Consider the following 18271-nt stretch of genomic DNA (forward strand, 5'->3'; position numbering starts at 1 on the left):
TGCTGACAGCTCAGAGCCTGGAGCCTGCTTCGGATTCTGTGTCTCCCTCTCTCTCTGCCCCTCCCCTGCTCAAGCCCTGTCTCGCTCTGTCTCTCAAAAATAAATGTGAAAAAAATTTTTTTAATAAAATTAAATCTTTCTTAAAAAATGCATGATTCCATAGAGTACATATATTCTGGTGGCAGGAATTAGAGTGATTAGTGAGTGGAAGGAAGCAGTGAAGGAGGATTCTAGTGCTGATAATGTTCTAATTCTTGCCCAGTGTGTGTAGTAGTTAATAGAGATGTACTCTACCTTGTCAGATATTCATTGGGTTGTAAATTTTTTAACACTTGTCTTAAGTAGAAACAGTGTGCTGTGAAAAGTATAGAATTTCAAAGATTCAACCATTCACAATTTTGGTGGGAGGATTCATTTCAGACCTTGTGTCAGGAAATGGTAGGTTAAGAGACATGATCTGGATGAACTACAAATGCAACTTAAAGTCTTTATCAAATAGATAAAGATAATAATAGATAAACACACCTATATCCCTATTATTAACCCTATAATAATTCAACTTTTAAATTATATATATAAAAAGTTTTTTAAACCTGATGTGGGTTATATTGGTTAGTGACAACAGTCATTTGTAAATAAAACAACCTTCCTCCCAAGACACACATTAACAGACACTGTAAACATGGTGGCTCAAAACATTAGGCATTTATTTTTCTCAAGTAACAAGCCTTGGAGATACTAAAATTTTTTCCTTTCAGTTGTCAAGCGGTCACCTATCTATGGGATGAATAAAGGATTGATCACAATCATTACATAACTTAGATTTCTCCCACAGATTATTCAGAGGCTTTGTCCCATTCTTTACATCCAGTTTTTCTCTGCATTTGCTTGTATGCCGTAAAGATCGAGAGTTCAAGAACTATTCCAAAGGGACATTGCTAGGAGTTTTGTCCAGCATGAGTGCTCTCATGATGCCTCCGAAGAGATATGAGCTTACTGAAAGCACGACCACAGACATTGCACTGATAGGGTTTTTCGCCAGTATGCACTCTCTTGTGCACGGTAAGATTACCCCTTACATTGAAGGTTTTCCCACACTGATCACACTTGTAGGGTTTCTCCCCAGTGTGGGTTCTCATGTGTATTGTAAGGGATGCATTCCTCCTAAAAGCTTTTCCACACTCACTACAGTTGAAGGGTTTCTTCTCCCTGGTGTGCTTTTTCATATGCCTCCTATGAGATAAGACACCACTGAAGGCTTTCCCACATTCCTTACACTCATATTGTTTCATCCTCATGTGAATTTTCTTGTGCAAAATGAGGAAATAATTCACTCTGAAGGTTTTCCCACACTGATGGCATGCAAAGGGTTTCTCTCCAGTGTGAATTCTCATGTGTTCTTTCAGGCACGAGTGGTCCCTGAAGGATTTCCCACAGTCCTTGCATATACACGGTTTCTCTCCAGCATGCATCTTCTTGTGCACTATGAGATTACAGCTCATTCTAAAAGTTTTCCCACACTGACCACACTTGTAAGGTCTCTCTCCAGTATGTATCCTCAGGTGTGTCTTCAGGTATGACTCACTACTTAGTGCTTTTCCACAGAGGTTACACTCAACGGATTTCTCTCCAGTATGGATTCTCTTATGTCTTTTAAGGTACGGGAGAATACTGAAGGTTTTCCCACAATCATTGCAGGCATAGGGCTTCTCTCCAGTATGTAATATCTTGTGTGTGTTAAGCCTAGACCTTCTACTGAATGTTTTGTTGCACTGATCACACTTGTAGGGTTTGTCCTTGGAATGAATCTCTTCATGTTGTCTAAGAAGTGAACTATCTCTGAAAGTTTTTCTACAGTCACGGCATCCATAGGGCTTCTCCCCAGAGTGAATTCTCTTGTGCCGATTAAGATAAGAGCTTGAACTGTAGGCTTTCCCACACTGGTTACATTTAAAAGGTTTTTCTCCACTGTGGGTTCTCATGTGCAATGTAATAGATGAGCGGCTCTGTAATACTTTACTACACTGCCTACCTTGAACAGAGTTGTCTCTAATGTGAGTTTTTTCATGCTTCTTAACGTAGAAGGTTGAATTCAAGACTTTGCCAGAGTCACTGAATTCATAGGATTTCTCTCTTGTATGTTCTCTCTCATGTGCACCTAAGAAAGAACTCCTGATAAAGGTATTTTTATCTTTTTTACATTCATAGAATTTCTCCCCAGAATGAACACTGTCATGTGGGTTAAGGTGAGAACAATCTCTGAAGGGTTTCCCAGGGTGAAGGCGTTGATGGGGTTTCTCTCTGGGATGAATTCTCTGATTCTGAGCAATGCTAGATTTCATGCACAAGGCAATTTTATTCCGTTCAATGGGTCTGCCTCCATGAGTTTGTTCCTATTGGTTAAAATGAGTTATGATCACAAGATTTATCACATCAATCGTATTGATTTGAGAATCCCCCCCAACATAAATTCTGACATACACTTAGAATAAGAGTTTACTTAGTATTTTCTTAGAGAATATACACAGCTCCTGTCTGAGTTTATCAGCATGAATAAGAGGAATGTTATACCAGATGGCTCCCAACAGGGTCTCTTTAGTGTTTAACGTATAATTGCTTTGGAGTGAATTAGGTCTTAAATAGTTAATGTCTAACTTCCATTATGAATGTATTTACTTTGGGGATTCTCTGAAACCATTTTTAGAGCTAGGATGTGAGTTTCCTTCCAACGCATGATTTATAGAATTTTCCATTTTCTATTGTTAAAATAAGGACCTCAAATTACCCCTTAGTTCATGAGTTCCTTTTCCATTACATGGAACTCTGGACTTCTAATAGAGAGCAAGAAATTCTCATATGACTCTTACCTTCTTGCCATGTAGTGCTTCTTTCTCCAAAACATCTTGTTTGTGTTGTGATTGTGTGGTTTTAGGGAGAACTATCCCATCTGAACAAATTGGGGGGAAAGTAAGTTTTGGGAAAGAAGTGGTGACAATATGTTGGCAAAAGCAGGTAAACCCCAAGTCCAATCTGAGACAAGTAAGAAACAACCTAGAATATAAAATGATGGGATGGGGGCGCCTGGGTGGCTCAGTCGGTTAAGAGTCCGACTTCAGCCCGGTCACGATCTCGCGGTTCGTGGGTTCGAGCCCCGCGTCGGGCTCTGTGCTGACAGCTCAGAGCCTGGAGCCTGATTCAGATTCTGTGTCTCCCTCTCTCTCTGCCCCTCCCCCGTTCATGCTCTGTCTCTCTCTGTCTCAAAAATAAAATAAAACATTAGAAAAAATTTAAATGATGAGATGTTTAGGACACAACTAAGACCCGTGTGGACTTCTCTTCAAATATACCCTAACCTTAGGAAGACAATGTGCAAGAAAAATACATTCTTGATCAAAGGAATGATATTTACATGCCTTAGTGTTTTATATAATTTACTGAGGAATGTTCTACCATGATTGAAAATTATGTTAACAGGCAAAGACCAAGGCTATATATGCAAAATGGGAAGAATTAGACAGTGATTCTAAATGTAAATATTAAAAGGCAAGACAGGTCTTTCTTTCAGAACATAAGAAAGTATGACAGGTTAAAAGCCAAATACTAGAGAATGCTGAAGTTACACAAATAAGCCCACACCAAACGGTCTCTGCTTTCTCCTCAAATTTAAAGGGCATTTGGTTTAAGTTTCCTGTTTGACTTTTCATAACATACCTCCCTCTCAGCCCCACCAGATCTGGTACAAAACATTCATATATGTCCACTGCTCACTTGAACAAGTATCTTGGTGATTTCTTGTCTCTGATTTCATTTCATCTTCCTGCTGCATCTGGGTGATCAGAGCAGGTCTGCTGAGCTGCTTTTCTATAATGGGGAACAATGCACGTGAGAGACCCATGCGGTATACAACAAAAACCACCACAAAACTGTGGTAACAACTTCATCTTTGAGGTTCTGAAGATAGGTAAGTGTGACTTCAGAATACACACACACACACACACACACACACACACACACACACAAAACTATTAGGTTACAAGATAAAAAATCATATACAATGTATCAATTTTATTTCTATATACTAGCAATGAATATCATGGAAATGAAATTAAGAAAACAATTCCATTGATAATAGCATCAGAAAGAAAATGTTTAAGGATAAATTTCACAGAAGACTTAGGCATTGAGAATTACAATACATTGTTAACAGAACCTACAGATCTCTATGGGTAGAAAATATAAAAATGACCAATCAGAGATGAAGAACCCAATAATTTATTTTTTTTCCAACATTTTTATTTATTTTTGGGACACAGAGAGACAGAGCATGAATGGGGGAGGGGCAGAGAGAGAGGGAGACACAGAATCGGAAACAGGTTCCAGGCTCCGAGCCATCAGCCCAGAGCCTGACGCGGGGCTCGAACTCATGGACCGCAAGATCGTGACCTGGCTGAAGTCGGACTCTTAACCGACTGCGCCACCCAGGCGCCCCAAGAACCCAATAATTTAAATTAAACGTACACTAGAGGGGTGGCGCCTCGGTGGCTCAGTCGGTTGAGCATCTGACTTTGGCTCAGGTCATGATCTCACGATTCATGGGTTCAAGCCCTGCATCGGGCTCTGTGCTGATAGCTCAGCAAACACTTAAAGCACTACCAAACATTTAAAGAGTGATTATCTATTCTTCTGAAACTATTAAAAAAAAATTGAAGAGGAAGGAAATTTTCCAAATTCAAAATTCCAAATTCATTCGATTCCAAAACCAGATAGACACTACAGTAGTGCCTGGCTGGCTCAGTTGGTAGAGCATGTGACTCTTGACCACATTGGGCAAGGAGTCTACCTAAACAAACAAACAAACAAACAAACAAACATTCCAATAGATATTTTTTCCCCAAAGACATACAGATGGCCAACAGGCACATGAAAAGATGCTTAACTTCACTAATCATCAAGAAAATGCAATTCAGAACCACAATGAGCTATCACCTCACATCTGTCAGAATGTGAGGAAAAAGAGGGTTGCACTGTTGGTGGGAATGTAAACTGGTGCAGCCACTGTGGAAAACAGTATGGAGTTTCCTCAAAACATTAAAAATAGAATTACCGTATGATCCAATAATTCCACTACTAGGTATTTACTCAAAGAAAATGAAAACACTAATTCAAGAAGATATCTGCACCTCTATGTTTTTTGCAGCCTTATTTACAATAGCAAAAATACGGAAGCAACCCATGTGTCCGTTGACTAAATAAATGGATAATAAGTAAGATGTGGTATATATATACAATGGAATATTAACCATAAAAAAGCATGAAATCTTGCCACTTGCAACAACATGGGTAGATCTAGATAGTATAATGCTAAATGAAGTAAGCCAGAGGAACACAAATACCATATGATTTCACCCATGTGTAGAATTTAAGAAACAAAACAAAGAAAAAAAGACAAACCAAAACCAAAACAAATTCTTAACTACAGAGAACAGATGGTTACCAGAGGGGAGATGGGTGGATGAGTGAAATAGTAAAGGAGATTAAGCATATGTGCACTTATCTTAATGAGCACTGTATGTATGAAACTGTGGAATCATTCTATTGTGCACCCGAGACTAATATAATATATGTTAATTATACTTCAGTTTTAAATATAATTAATTAATTAAAATTTATAAAGACCTCTATGAATGAGAGAACATCCCATGGTCATGGACTGGAATAATTAATAATGCTAAATTAGCAACTCTCCAGATTGATCTACAGATTCAATGTGGCTTCCCACATTGGAATCCCACCTGGATTCTCTGTGGAAATTGACAAGCTTACTCTAAAATTCATATGAAAATGCAAGGGATCCAGAATAGTCAAAACAATCTTAACAAAGACAAAGTTGGAGAACATACATTTCCCAATTCAAATCTTACTTCAAAGCTATGGCAGCAACCAACAGCATGGAACTGGCATAAGATAGAAATATAAACCATTGGAGAGGCACCTGGGTAGTTTAGTTGGTTAAGCATCCAGCTTCGGCTAGGTCATGATCTCACAATTTGTGAGTTCGAGTCCCACATCAGGCTCTGCACTGGTGGTGCAGGCGGGCCTGCTTGGGATTCTCTCTCTCCCTTTCTCTCCCTCTGCCCCTTCCCCATTTGTGCTCTCTCTCTCAAAATAAATAAACCAACTTTTAAAAAATATATAAACCATTGGAATAGAATTGAGAGTCCAGAAAATAAGTTGGACTTTATTAAAATTAAACCTTTATGCCACAAATGATACCACGAAAAAAGTGAAAAGGCAACACACAGAATGTAAGAAAATGTTCGCAAAATTATATATCTGATAAGGGAACAGTATCCTGAATACATAAAGAACATTCACAACTCAACAGAAAAAAAAATGGCAATCTAATTCTTAAATGGGCAAAGGATTTAAAAGGATATTTCTCCAAAAAAGATATATAAATGCCCAATAAGCACATGAAAAGTTGCCTAATATCATCAGTCATTAAGCAAATGCAAACCAAAAGCACAATGAGATACCATTCTAAAAACATTAAGATAGCTATAAACAAAAAGACAGGCAGAAATAAGTGTTGGCAAGAATGTAGAGGTTTTGGAACATTTATACATTGCTGGAGAGAATGTAAAATAACACAGCCAACTTGGAAAACTGGCAGTTCTTCAAAATGTTAAGCAGAGAGTTACCAAATGACCCAGCAATTCCACTCCCAGGCACATACCAAAGACAAATGAAAACATATGTCCACAGAAAAACTTGTATTACATGAATGTTTGTAGCAGCACTATTCATGGCAGCAAGTGCCAAAAACCTAAATGTCCATCAACTGGTGAATGGACAAACAAAATGTGTTATGTTTACACAACAGAATATTATTCAGCAATAAGTAAGAGTTAGGTAGCGATATATGCTATAACATGGATGAACTTAGATATGATGCTATGGGAAAGAAGCACATCACAAAAGACCACATGTGGTATGACTCCATTAATATGAAATATTCAGAATAGACAAATCTATAAGTTATTGCAATGATCTGGAAACTGAGGAGGAATGAAATGCCCTGTAGGCAAGGCAATGGAAATGTTCTGGGATTAGACAGCGGTGATGGTGGTATAACTCTGCATGTGCTAAAAACACAAAACAGACACACATATGCAACACATTGCTTTGTATTCTCTAAATGGCTAAGCTAGGGTAGGTAAATGATATCTTAATACAAGCTATTTTTCTTAAATGTAAAAATCTACAAAAGCCTACAAGAAGGGTGCCTGGGTGGCTGACTCAGTTGGGCATCCAACTTTGGCTCAGGTCATGATTTCATGGCCTGTGACTTCAAGCCCCGCATCGGGCTCTGAGCTGACAGCTCGGAGCCTAGAGCCCGCTTTCGATTCTGTGTCTCCCTCTCTCTCTGCTCTTCACGCTCTGTCTCTCCCTCACTGAAAAAATAAATAAGCATAAAAAAAAAAATAAAAAGCCAACTTTAAACAAAACAAAACAAAACCTACAAGAAACCTAGAGCCTATACCACAAGGTAACTGGGACTTACGCATGCCAGAAATCCATGCTCAAACTCAATAAATAAAGGAAGGAATTGTGTCAGCCTTACCCAGCGATGCCAAGTTTCTGTAGTTCTCCAGCATCACATCTCTGTACAGTTTTCTCTGACGTGGATTCAACAACACCCATTCCTCCTCGGTGAAGTCCATGGCCACATCCTCAAAGGTTATTGAGTTCTAAAATAATTAACGTATTTTGTCTCAACCAGCAATCAACCCCACCAGCATTTTTGGGAAGAGGGTCATGGTGACCTCACTGAGAATGAAAGACCTCTTTCATAGTAATTTCAAAATCCTAGGACTCAGTCCTCTTCCCTCTCACTTCTCTTAAAAAAAATGTTTTTAATGTTTATTTACTTTTGAGAGAGAGAGAGAGAGAGAGAGAGCATAGCAGTGGAGGGGCAGAGAGAGAGGGAGACACAGAATCCAAAACAGCCTCCAGGCTCCGAGCTGTCAGCACAGAGCCCGACACAGGGCTCGAACTCACGAACTGTGAGATCATGACCTGAGCCGAAATCAAGAGTTGCACACTTAACTGACTGAACCACCCAGGCTTCCCTACAGTCTTACCCTTTCTATCTCCAGGATCCACCACAGGCTTGAACACACTGCCGGTAAAGCACTTGCTAAATGAATACATTTTTCCATACAGAATGACCATACATTTTATATCCTTTTACTTCCCCTAACATCATTAGGCAGCAAAGATGACTGAAAAAAAATTTGTAAATAGTAGAATAGCGGAAGAACTTTGTTGGAAGTCCCTGAGCCGCCATCAGGTCTCAAGATCATGGATGGGTTGTAAGGCTCCTACGAAAATTCAAAGGGAAACCTCACTGACGTGGTGTTGGGAAGCCAGCAGGGGGAGCTCTCGCCCCCTACCACTAGTGGTCATTGCAGACCCAACAGGAAGAGTCAGATCTTGTAAATCCTTCCTTTACTACCCCAGCAGGAGGAAAAAAGATTTTCTCCTCCTTAAGCAACAGCCCAGGGAATGAGACTGCCTCAACTTAGCCAATGGAAAGCCACTCTACATTGAACTCCCAATTTATTCAATAGATAGTTTGCTTATAGGAGCCTTCCAACTCCCTCCATTCCTCTTTGAAAGAGGTTCCTCTTCTCTGTTCTCCAGACTTGCCTATAGTTTTGCTATAGCTTTCTTGTCCCAAACTGCAATGCTCTGCTATTCCTGAATAAACCCATTTCTGCTGGTAAAATCACTGACAAGTTTTATCTTTAAGGCTAACACTCCGCAGTGTTGGCAGGAAACACATTCACTCCAGGAAAGAATTGTATTGTAGGAGAAAGAAAAAGATTCCTGACTCACCTGTAACACAGAGTGGATGTTTTCCACCTCTGTGACCCTCGCATGGGCATGAGCAGGGTCTAGAACAGGCAGAGATAAAAGACAAGGTGACATGGGAGTCTAAGCACATCCAATATTGTTGATACTCACGAGCCTAGAAATTGCCCCACATCAGTTGAGTCACCCCCCACACACACACATTCACACACACAACACACACAAAGCATATTATCCAGAGCAACCTGCCCTGTCCCCCAGAGCCAGAAACTAGGGTGCCTTAATACCCACGAGGAATGGATTTAGTCTCAATTTTCCTAGGCACAGAAACTGAAACTCAGAAAGATGGAGTTATCTTTCCCAACTTTACAGAACAAAAGGATGGGATAATGAAGTGCCACCCTTAAATATTCTTCCATCTCCCCAAGATTTGCATTGTCTTTCCTCCAAAATCCCAAAGGGCACTGAATCATACATAAGCAAATTATGAGGCTCCAAGACTTTGTAGAGTTTCACACCACCTCCTCGCATTTCAGCCTTGCCTTCCCAGTTCTCCTCTGTGGCTACTCAGCTCCCTGCTTCTGTACCCACCTGGGGTGGAGAGACCACGTAATTCTAGTGAAGAGCATCTATCCTAGGAACTTACCAAATCCAGAAGACAGATGTGTGGCTGCCATTTTGCAAGTCTTGGAATAAACATGCCCAGGATGCTCTTTTTCTTGCATCTATGGTCCACTGCAGTCAGGGCTCTGAAATAAAGAAACATTAACAGGGGCACCTGGGTGGCACAGTCGGTTAAGCGTCCGACTTCAGCCAGGTCACGATCTCGCGGTCCGTGAGTTCGAGCCCCGCGTCGGGCTCTGGGCTGATGGCTCAGAGCCTGGAGCCTGTTTCCGATTCTGTGTCTCCCTCTCTCTCTGCCCCTCCCCTGTTCATGCTCTGTCTCTCTCTGTCCCAAAAATAAATAAACGTTGAAAAAAAAAATTAAAAAAAGAACCTGTAAACTTGCAATTTGATCCTGGGTCTTTGTTTTCCTTGCCTTGGACAACCTCAAAGCAATATGGTAGGGGTTCTTGATCTTCCTCATCCCTAAGGCAAATCTACCCTATTATCAAACCACATTACCCATCATTTGTCAAAAATCCCATCTCCGTTGAGTAACTATACTGGTTTGTCATCTGCAATGGCACCAACACATAGACCTGACTCATTAAAGTCACCGGCACCTGACTCCTACTCTTTGACTCTCTGCCTTGATTCAAGAGGATTCTATGTTCTTGGGCATAAACTAGGTACCTGACTCCTACTCTTTGACTCTCTGCCTTGATTCAAGAGGATTCTAGGTTCTTGGGCATAAACTAGGTACCTGACTCCTACTCTTTGACTCTCTGCCTTGATTCAAGAGGATTCTATGTTCTTGGGCATAAACTAGCAAACATCCATGGCTTCGGCATATCAGTTACAAACCTTGAATTTATCGTCACTAAGACTCTTAACCTCTCCAGAGCAAAAAGTCGGGCATCCCTGAACTCCCTGAACATAGTAGCTATATTTCTACCCTGTTCACTTTTTAATCTGTATTGCACCTGCTCTCTTACCTCAGAGAGGCATCCAAGCTGTCCATCCTCCAATTACGTTGCTATTTATAACCCCCATTTCCTTGACACTACATAGAAAACGCCATGGCCCATCATTTCAATAATATATTTCCCAAAACCTCCAGTTCCTTTCTCTGTCCTGCTGTAACCCCTGCTCTGGATAATTCCAGCCATCTGTCTATCCTACCTGGATGATTCCCACCTAACCAGTTATATGGGAAGCCCTAAAAATTTGAGGCCTTGTCTACTCTAAACAGGCCTTCAACACTAAAGGAAAAGCTCCACTGGCAATTTAACCCTCTAGTTATCCAAAACTCTTTTCACAATTTGTTCGGGATTTTGAATTTCACATGGTCTCCACTTTCCCTCTTCCACAACAAATGATCTGATATCTTACTTCACAGAGGAATAGTGACAGTGATGAGAAGGATTGCTCCTCTCTTTGCCACGAATTCAAAAGTAGTCTGACACCATCATGACTTCACTTTCCAGACAAGATGTCTCCCTTAAAAAAAAAAAAAAAGGAAAGATTTTAGGGGCGCCAGGGTGGCTCAGTCAGTTTAGTGTCCCACTTTAGCTCAGGTCGTGATCTCATGGTTTGTGAGTTCGAGTCCCACATGGAGCTCTAGGCTGAGAGCTCAGTGGCTGGAACCTGCTTTCAATTCTGTGTCTCTTTCTCTCTCTGCCACTCCTCCTCTTGTGCTCTGCCTCTCTCTCTCAAAAATAAACATTAAAAAAAAAAAACATTATGGGGCGCCTGGGTGACTCAGTCGGTTAAGCAGCCGACTTCAGCTCAGGTCATGATCTCGTGGTCCGTGAGTTGGAGCCCCACATGGGGCTCTGTGCTGACAGCTCAGAGCCTGGAGCCTGTTTCAGATTCTGTGTGTGTGTCTCTCTCTGACCCTCCCCCGTTCATGCTCTGTCTCTCTCTGTCTCAAAAATGGATAAACGTTAAAAAAAAACTTATTAAAAAAAAAACATTTTAGGGGCGCCTGGGTGGCTCAGTCGGTTAAGCAGCCGACTTTGGCTCAGGTCATGGTCTCACAGTTCGTGAGTTTGAGCCTCGCGTCGGGCTCTGTGCTGACAGCTCAGAGCCTGGAGCCTGCTTCACATTCTGGGTCTCTCTCTCTCTGCCCCTTCCTTGCTTATGCTCTGTCTCTCTCTGTCTCAAAAATAAATAAACATTAAAAAATAATAATAATAAATAAATAAATGAACATTTTAAGTAATCTTTACATCCAACATGGAGCTCAAACTCATAATCCTGAGATCAAGAGTCCCATGCTCTTCTGACTGAGCCAGCCAGGCACCTCTCTTCCTTCTTACCAAAAGCCAATATCTCTTACCTTTCTATGCCAGGGTTTCTCATCCTTGGCACTACTGACATTTGGGACTGGATACTTTGTTATGGGGGCGCCCATATGCTTAGCAGCATCTCTAGACTCTACCCAGTACATGTCAGTAGTATCCCCTGTCTCCCCTTGTCTCCAGATATTGCCAAATGTACTCTAGGGTGCAAGATTGCCCTCATTAAGAATCATTGGTCTTACCCCTTCATATCTTCTCAGAAAGCTTACTCTATTGATTATTCCTTGGTTCTTCTTTTCCATCACCACTGTAAGCAGAAAGAGTTAGGGGTCCCCAGGAAAAAGTGAGACATAGCTTTCTTGACATAAGAAGCCATTTTAGGCCCCAGGCCACCTTGCGATCTATGCCTGACCAGTACTACTTGCCCAAACCACATTCTTGAATTATCTTTGCAGGATTTAAACTCCTTTGATCACTCAGACAACAAACTGAAGCCTAAGAACTGATGATGTTGACCTTCGCCGGCCTTGTGAATTCCGTCAACTAAGACAAGGACTCTATCACCTTCAGGTGACTTTCACCCCAATTCCACGCACAATTCCCCACTGCACAGGCCCCTTCATGAATGTGTATGTGCCCTTAGCTTAAACTTCCAGTTTTGTTGTTGGAGGAGACACTGCTTTGGGAAATGGCCCATGTTCTCCTTTATTCGTTGTAAGTAAAACCCTTCCTTTTCCTATTCTTTGGCTTACTTGTGTCCTTTGACTCAATACCCACCACAAGGTGAACCCAGTTTTGGGTAACACCATCAACTTCTGTTTCAGGGTACTTATACCTTTAATATTTAAGCATAATTAACTCCCATCTTGAAACAAATTTATGCCTCATGTCCCACTTAGCCCTCTGGTTACCGCTCACTCTTCTTCACCACCAAACTTCTTGGAAGGGCAGTCTACCCTCATATTCTCCCCATTTCCTCACCTCCCTTAATATGCTCCAACCTGGTTCGCACCACCACCTTCACCACCACCGGTCCACTGACACTATTCTGCCAAGATGGCCAACGATTGAAGAGAATTAATGAGAACTAATCCAGTGAATGGATTTCTGTTTTTGACTAAGTTGGTCCCTTGGAAAAACTCTATCACTGCTCTCCTCTGTAAGTTATTTTCTTCCCTGGGCTTTTGTGACCACAACCTCCCAGTGGTCATCTTACTGCCCTGGCTACTCTCTTTCAGCCTCTTCTCCCACTGCTGACTGTCCTTCAGGATCAGTCCTGGCCTCTGTTTCTTGCCTTATTCTGTGCCTTCTGTATCTACCCATCCATCCCCTTGAACTTAAGTTTCATCTCTAAGTTGATAACATGCAAATGTCCAGTTTGGGATCTCAAATTTATGCTTGAGACCCCATATCCTGCTACTTTTCAACTACTGTCATCTAAAATTTTCATAGACTCCTCTGATGAAACTTAAAAACTGAACTTCCTATCTGTTTCAGAAAACTGTTTTGGGGCGCCTGGGTGACTCAGTCAGTTAAGCATCCGACTCTTGATTTTGGCTCAGGTCATGATCTCGAGGTTTGTGAGTTCAAGCCCCACATTGGGCTCCTCACTGACCATGTGGTGCCTGCTTGGAATTCTCTCTTTCTCCCTCCCTCTCTGCCCCTCCCCCACTTGTGCTCTCTCTCTCTCAAATAAATAAACTTTAAAAAAAGAAAGTTTTATTTCAAACATTTGCACTCTCAGTAAGGCATGAGTTCCCTGGCTACTCAAAGTAGGCAGAAAGGATTATTGGCATCACATCCTTCCCCCATCCCACAGCTGTAGTTAACTGAAACAAGATTAACCATTTGACAAGCACTTCTGGTCCCCCATGGGCTGGAATCAATTAAAACCTAACAGCACCCTCCATTCCTCTCCCTCAGCCCACAACAGCAGTTGAAAATTTAAAATATAGGCACACTCTGGGGCGCTCAGGTGGTCAGTTGGTTGGGCGTTCGACTTCGTCTCAGGTTATGATCTCACGGTTTCTGGGTTTGAGCCCTGCATCAGGCTGTGTGCTGATGGCTCAGAGCCTGGAGCCTGCTTTGGATTCTGTGTCTCTCTCTCTGCCCCTCCTCCACTCACGCTCTCGCGCTCTCTCTCTCTCTCTCCTTTGGAAATAAACATTTAAAAAAAATGTAAAACAAAACAAAATAAAATAAAATAAAATAAAATAAAATAAAATAAAATAAAATAAAATAAAATAAAAATATAGTCACACTCTCTCCCCCACCCCCAAAGACAGCAACAAATCCCTTGAAACTAAAACTACTCCGGATAGGGGAAATTGGTCAAAACCCACACTAATCCAAACCACACCCCCTCCCCCTCCCCTCTCAACCCCCAAATCCTATCAATCATATAATGGTGCTTTCTCTAGAGAAAAATCTCCCCAACTACATGTATAATTCTTTTCTGTTGTTTTTCGGTCTCTTTAATGTCATTTTTTCAGAATCACCTTTGTGAGCCCCCCATGTAAAGCTAGTCTCCTCTTACTAAGAGCTGCTATTCTACTAAGAGTAGCCTTCTTCACAATTGATAATTACATATTTAGTTCTTTGCTTACTTACATTCTTTCTCTTCCACTAGGCTCTAATGTTCAAAAATACAAGAGTGGCCTTTTCTTATTTAAACACTATACCTAGTCACTGGCACATCACTAGCCACATCAAGTGCCCAGAATCCTGGGTAAAGAAATGAGTCTCCAAAGAATCCATTCCACCATCTGTCCCCATCCCTCATTCTACTTTGAAACCAAGCATCTAGATCGCTGTCATTCATTCCTAAATGCTTAGGACTAAGCCTTAATCCCATCTCCATCCCCTCAAGCTTGTTCTTCCTGCCCTCCATCCTCACTTCCTCCAAGAGCTAGCTCTTCTAAACACAAATCTGTGGAAGTGATGAATCACTCAATTCTACTCCTGAAACTAGTATTACACTATGTTAACTAACTACAATTTAAATGAAAAAAAATTTGAAAAAGAAAAACATAAAAAAAAGATAATCTAATCATGGGCCACCCCTACCTACTCACAATGGCTTCCTCCCACCCTTAGAATTAAATCCCTATCTTGCTTTCAAGGTTCCATATCTAGCTCACCTTCCTCCTCTCTTGCTTTGTTTTCAGCCCTGTCCTGTCTTGCTCAGTTCCCTGAGCACTCCAGGCTCCTAGCTGCTCCAGGGATTTTGCACAAGCTGTCTTGCTACAATGCTTTTCCCATTCCCAGCCCCCCGAGGGCCCCAGCCCCTCCCTAGCTGTCCTGTAGTCATTTCTAAGATGGCGGCTTTAAGGTCTTTTCTTTCCAAGAAGAACCCTTCAAGCAAGTCCTCCCCTGAAATCCTTTCATTTACAATAATTCACAATCAACTCTCATTTATCACACTTAATAGCTGGACTATAAACTCCAGGGGACCTGACACTTAGTAATTTTTTTTTGTCATTAAATCTGTGGGACTGAGCTATCAGTAGTAACAAGGTCAGTGTAGGCAAGTAATAACTGTTTGTGGACCACTCACGGGCAACAAAAACTCACTCCAGTAACTTTTTAGTGTGAACATACTAAAAGATAAAAAATGCTAAAATATATGCAACAATAAAAGATATATTGAGTTTTTGAAATAAGATGAATTCTATCTAGGTAAACAGCTTCAAATTCTGTAAGAGTACTCTTTTTATAACCAAATCCCTTCCATTTAAAACCAAAGCTACTACCTAATTTTCCTGTTATGTTTTATCTGGGAAATAAATTTTATTTCATTAACACTGGGCAAAACTCATCTCAGGTAGTCAATTCAGTTCTGCTTTCAGATAACATCTTAGTGAAGTTACATTATTTTTTTTACAATCTCTTGATTTTCAAGCACTGGGAATTGTAATTTTAGTTGAGCTCCCTTGAAAAGGACAAAGCTGACCTGGATAATAGAACTCATGATTAAAAGATAATATACTGCCCATCCTGATACCCTGTGGACAAAACCTAACCAACATAAATAATTGGAAAATTCCATCTCACAAGGTACCCCAACCTCAAAGTTCACCCTGATGCCCTCAGTCAAGAGCAAACGTTCTGCAAATTAAAAATGCCCTTACAAAGTGAAGGGTAGTGGGGAACCCTGCCGCAAGTTCCATTACTCACCAAGACACAGAAATCCATAGGTCGTCAAGGTAAGGGCTTGAGCCAGGCTGATGTTCACGTACTTCTAGGCTACGGCGTGCTTTCTGGCTGAAGAAACTCCCAAGGTCACTGACTTTTATCTGGTAATGCAACTGAAAGAGCTAAAGGATTAAAAGACACGCCCTATTCTCCTTGACTACACTTTCACAGGGCACTTTATTGGTGCCTTTATTGGTAAAACAAAGAATACGCCCTAATTAACCTAATTCCTGCTTACTTGGTACTTCCTAAATATCCAGAAAGATACAACGACTCAGAAATTTCAATAGAGTGATTCGCTGCCTGTGAGAGTCTAAGTCGTTGCACCTCTTTGCAGGGTATTTTATCAAGCGCTCATTCACTGAATAAATATTTATTGAGTGCCTACTGTATACCATGCACTATTCTAAATGTCGGGAATGTGGAAGAAACAACTAATAATTATACAGAAAAATCAAGTAAGAAAGCTGCACAGAGGACAAGAGAAGTAAATCGTAAAGGGATAGTGAGTAATTGATGCTGGTGAGCACAGGAACTTTTCTTTTTCCTGCCTAACTAGCGATTGCAGGCTTTTTTTTTTTTTTAATTGACCTGTAGTTGAGACAACACAGGCACCCTTTGAGGAGCTAAGGTTCCAGCTGAGACCTTGCTGAAACTGATCAAACTCTGAGCTTGACATAATTTAGGATAAATCGACTGAGAAGGCTGGACCTTAAATTTTATGAGAACTTCCCCCCTATAACTTGTTTGCTCCAAGTCAGGCCCAGATTCCCCACCCCTCCTCGACAAGCCTCCAAGTGAACATTCCAGCCTCGTCTTTCCTGTTAGTGCCGTATTTAACGCAGTCTGCTGAGTTTCAAGACACACCCCTGTCCCTTTCCCAAGCCACCGGCCTCTGCATATGAAAGCTTTGTTCACCCACCCCTCCCCTGTTCTGCATATTCTTTGCAGATCTTCCCGTTGCAAGAGTCCCCCTTAAGAAAATCTTTCCTTACTAACTTTGAAGTGCCCCTTAAAAAAAATTTTACCAGGGCACCTGGGTGGCTCAGTTGGTTAAGCCTCCGACTCTTGGTTTCAGCACAGGGCATGAATTCAACAGTTCGGAAGCTCAAGCCCTTTGCACTGATCATACAGAGCCTACTTAGGATTCTCTCTTCCTCTCTCTCTGCCTTTCCCCCACTCTCTCTCTCTCTCTCTCTCTCAAAATAAAGAAATAAACTTAAAAAAAAAAAGGATTGTGATGACTTAAACTTATGCCAATTAATAATTGCTTAATTGGGGCACCTGGTGGGGCATCTGGGTGGCTCAGTCAGTTACGTGACCAACTTTGGCTCAGGTCATGATCTCACGGTTTGCGGGTTCAAGCCTCGCGTCGGGCTCTGTGCCCACAGCTCAGACTGGAGCCTGCTTCAGATTCTGTGTTTCCCTCTCTCTCTGCCCCTCCCCCCCTCAAAAATAAAAAAAAGATTTTAAAAATTAAAAAAAAAGAGTTGATTGGCAACAACCATGAAGACAATCAGAAATGGCTGAGTTTTGGCAAATTGCCTCCTGGAAAAGCGAGTGGTACATGGTGAATGGTGACGGTGTCTGCTGTGGGCATCTTCATCAGACCCGGACTGTGAGCTTGAACTCTGGGACAGAGGAGGCAGGAGAGGGAAAGGACAAATGCCTTTTGTCCCAGCCAGGTAATTAGCAAGCCAGTAGTTTCCTCCCTTCGAGGCAAGTAGGAATTGGATTGGAATGAAGATCGGCTAATGAGCTTTGGAGACAAAACCTCTAGGGGCAGAAAAAACTGTAAATAGACCGCCTCTCCCCTATCCACACAATCCCACACCTACCAGACCAGGAAGGAAGACACCGTGTCACTTCTTAGAAAATGTGTCTTGTCCAGAAACTCTACACATAACTGTCTCCTTGAAATTCTCAAAAGTCAATTTGTCTTCCACATCCACATCTTCCATCAACACCTGTGGTCTTCTGTGGGGTCATCCTGGAGATACAGAAATCGCTTGTAAGTTCTGGAGAAAAGGGACAATTTACTACTACTATTATTATTATTATTATTATTATTATTATTATTCCCATGTAGAGTTAGTCCTAGGTTAAATAAGTAGGAAGTCTAGGGTAGTGGTTCTCAAAATGTTGTCTCCAGCCCAGCAGCCAGAGCTGGGTTCATGTGTGTACAGCCTGGGCAGTCACAGAGAACCCCACTCTTGCTTTAATGCTTTGCTGTCACCTTCTGAAATTTATGAGCTAAGGGCCCCCCATTTTCATTTTGCCTTGGGACCTGAAAA

The 18271-nt window shown here is 41.4% G+C and overlaps 1 protein-coding gene across 2 annotated transcripts; it reads right to left on the minus strand.

Annotated features, from left to right (window-relative positions):
- Positions 1 to 683: 683 nt before the first annotated feature.
- On the minus strand, positions 684 to 16094 carry LOC101084602 (zinc finger protein 260-like). 2 transcript variants are annotated; one of them, XM_019824907.2, is made up of 8 exons: positions 15960 to 16094; positions 10873 to 10980; positions 9524 to 9626; positions 8902 to 8960; positions 7625 to 7751; positions 3769 to 3861; positions 2868 to 2947; positions 684 to 2393 (listed from the first exon to the last, which is right to left on the minus strand). In XM_019824907.2, exons 3-8 carry the CDS (start codon positions 9600 to 9602, stop codon positions 939 to 941), a joined length of 1893 nt encoding a protein of 630 aa, XP_019680466.2. In that variant the 5' UTR covers positions 9603 to 9626; positions 10873 to 10980; positions 15960 to 16094; the 3' UTR covers positions 684 to 938. The 2 variants fall into 2 exon arrangements, with proteins under 2 accessions (XP_019680466.2, XP_044909045.1); XM_045053110.1 differs by lacking the exons at positions 684 to 2393; positions 2868 to 2947 and having other exon boundaries at positions 3515 to 3861.
- Positions 16095 to 18271: the final 2177 nt, after the last annotated feature.

The sequence above is a fragment of the Felis catus genome, chromosome A2 (assembly GCF_018350175.1).
Source record: "Felis catus isolate Fca126 chromosome A2, F.catus_Fca126_mat1.0, whole genome shotgun sequence".
Classification (NCBI taxonomy): domain Eukaryota; kingdom Metazoa; phylum Chordata; class Mammalia; order Carnivora; family Felidae; genus Felis; species Felis catus.

Coding starts and splice junctions, on each gene's coding strand:
- LOC101084602 (XM_019824907.2), bottom strand. CDS start 9,602: ATGCAAGAAAAAGAGCATCCTGGGCATGTTTATTCCAAGACTTGCAAA. Junction 7,752..8,901: donor ACATCCACTCTGTGTTACAG/GTGAGTCAGGAA, acceptor TAATTATTTTAG/AACTCAATAACCTTTGAGGA. Junction 2,394..2,867: donor AAGCACTACATGGCAAGAAG/GTAAGAGTCATA, acceptor TTTAACCAATAG/GAACAAACTCATGGAGGCAG.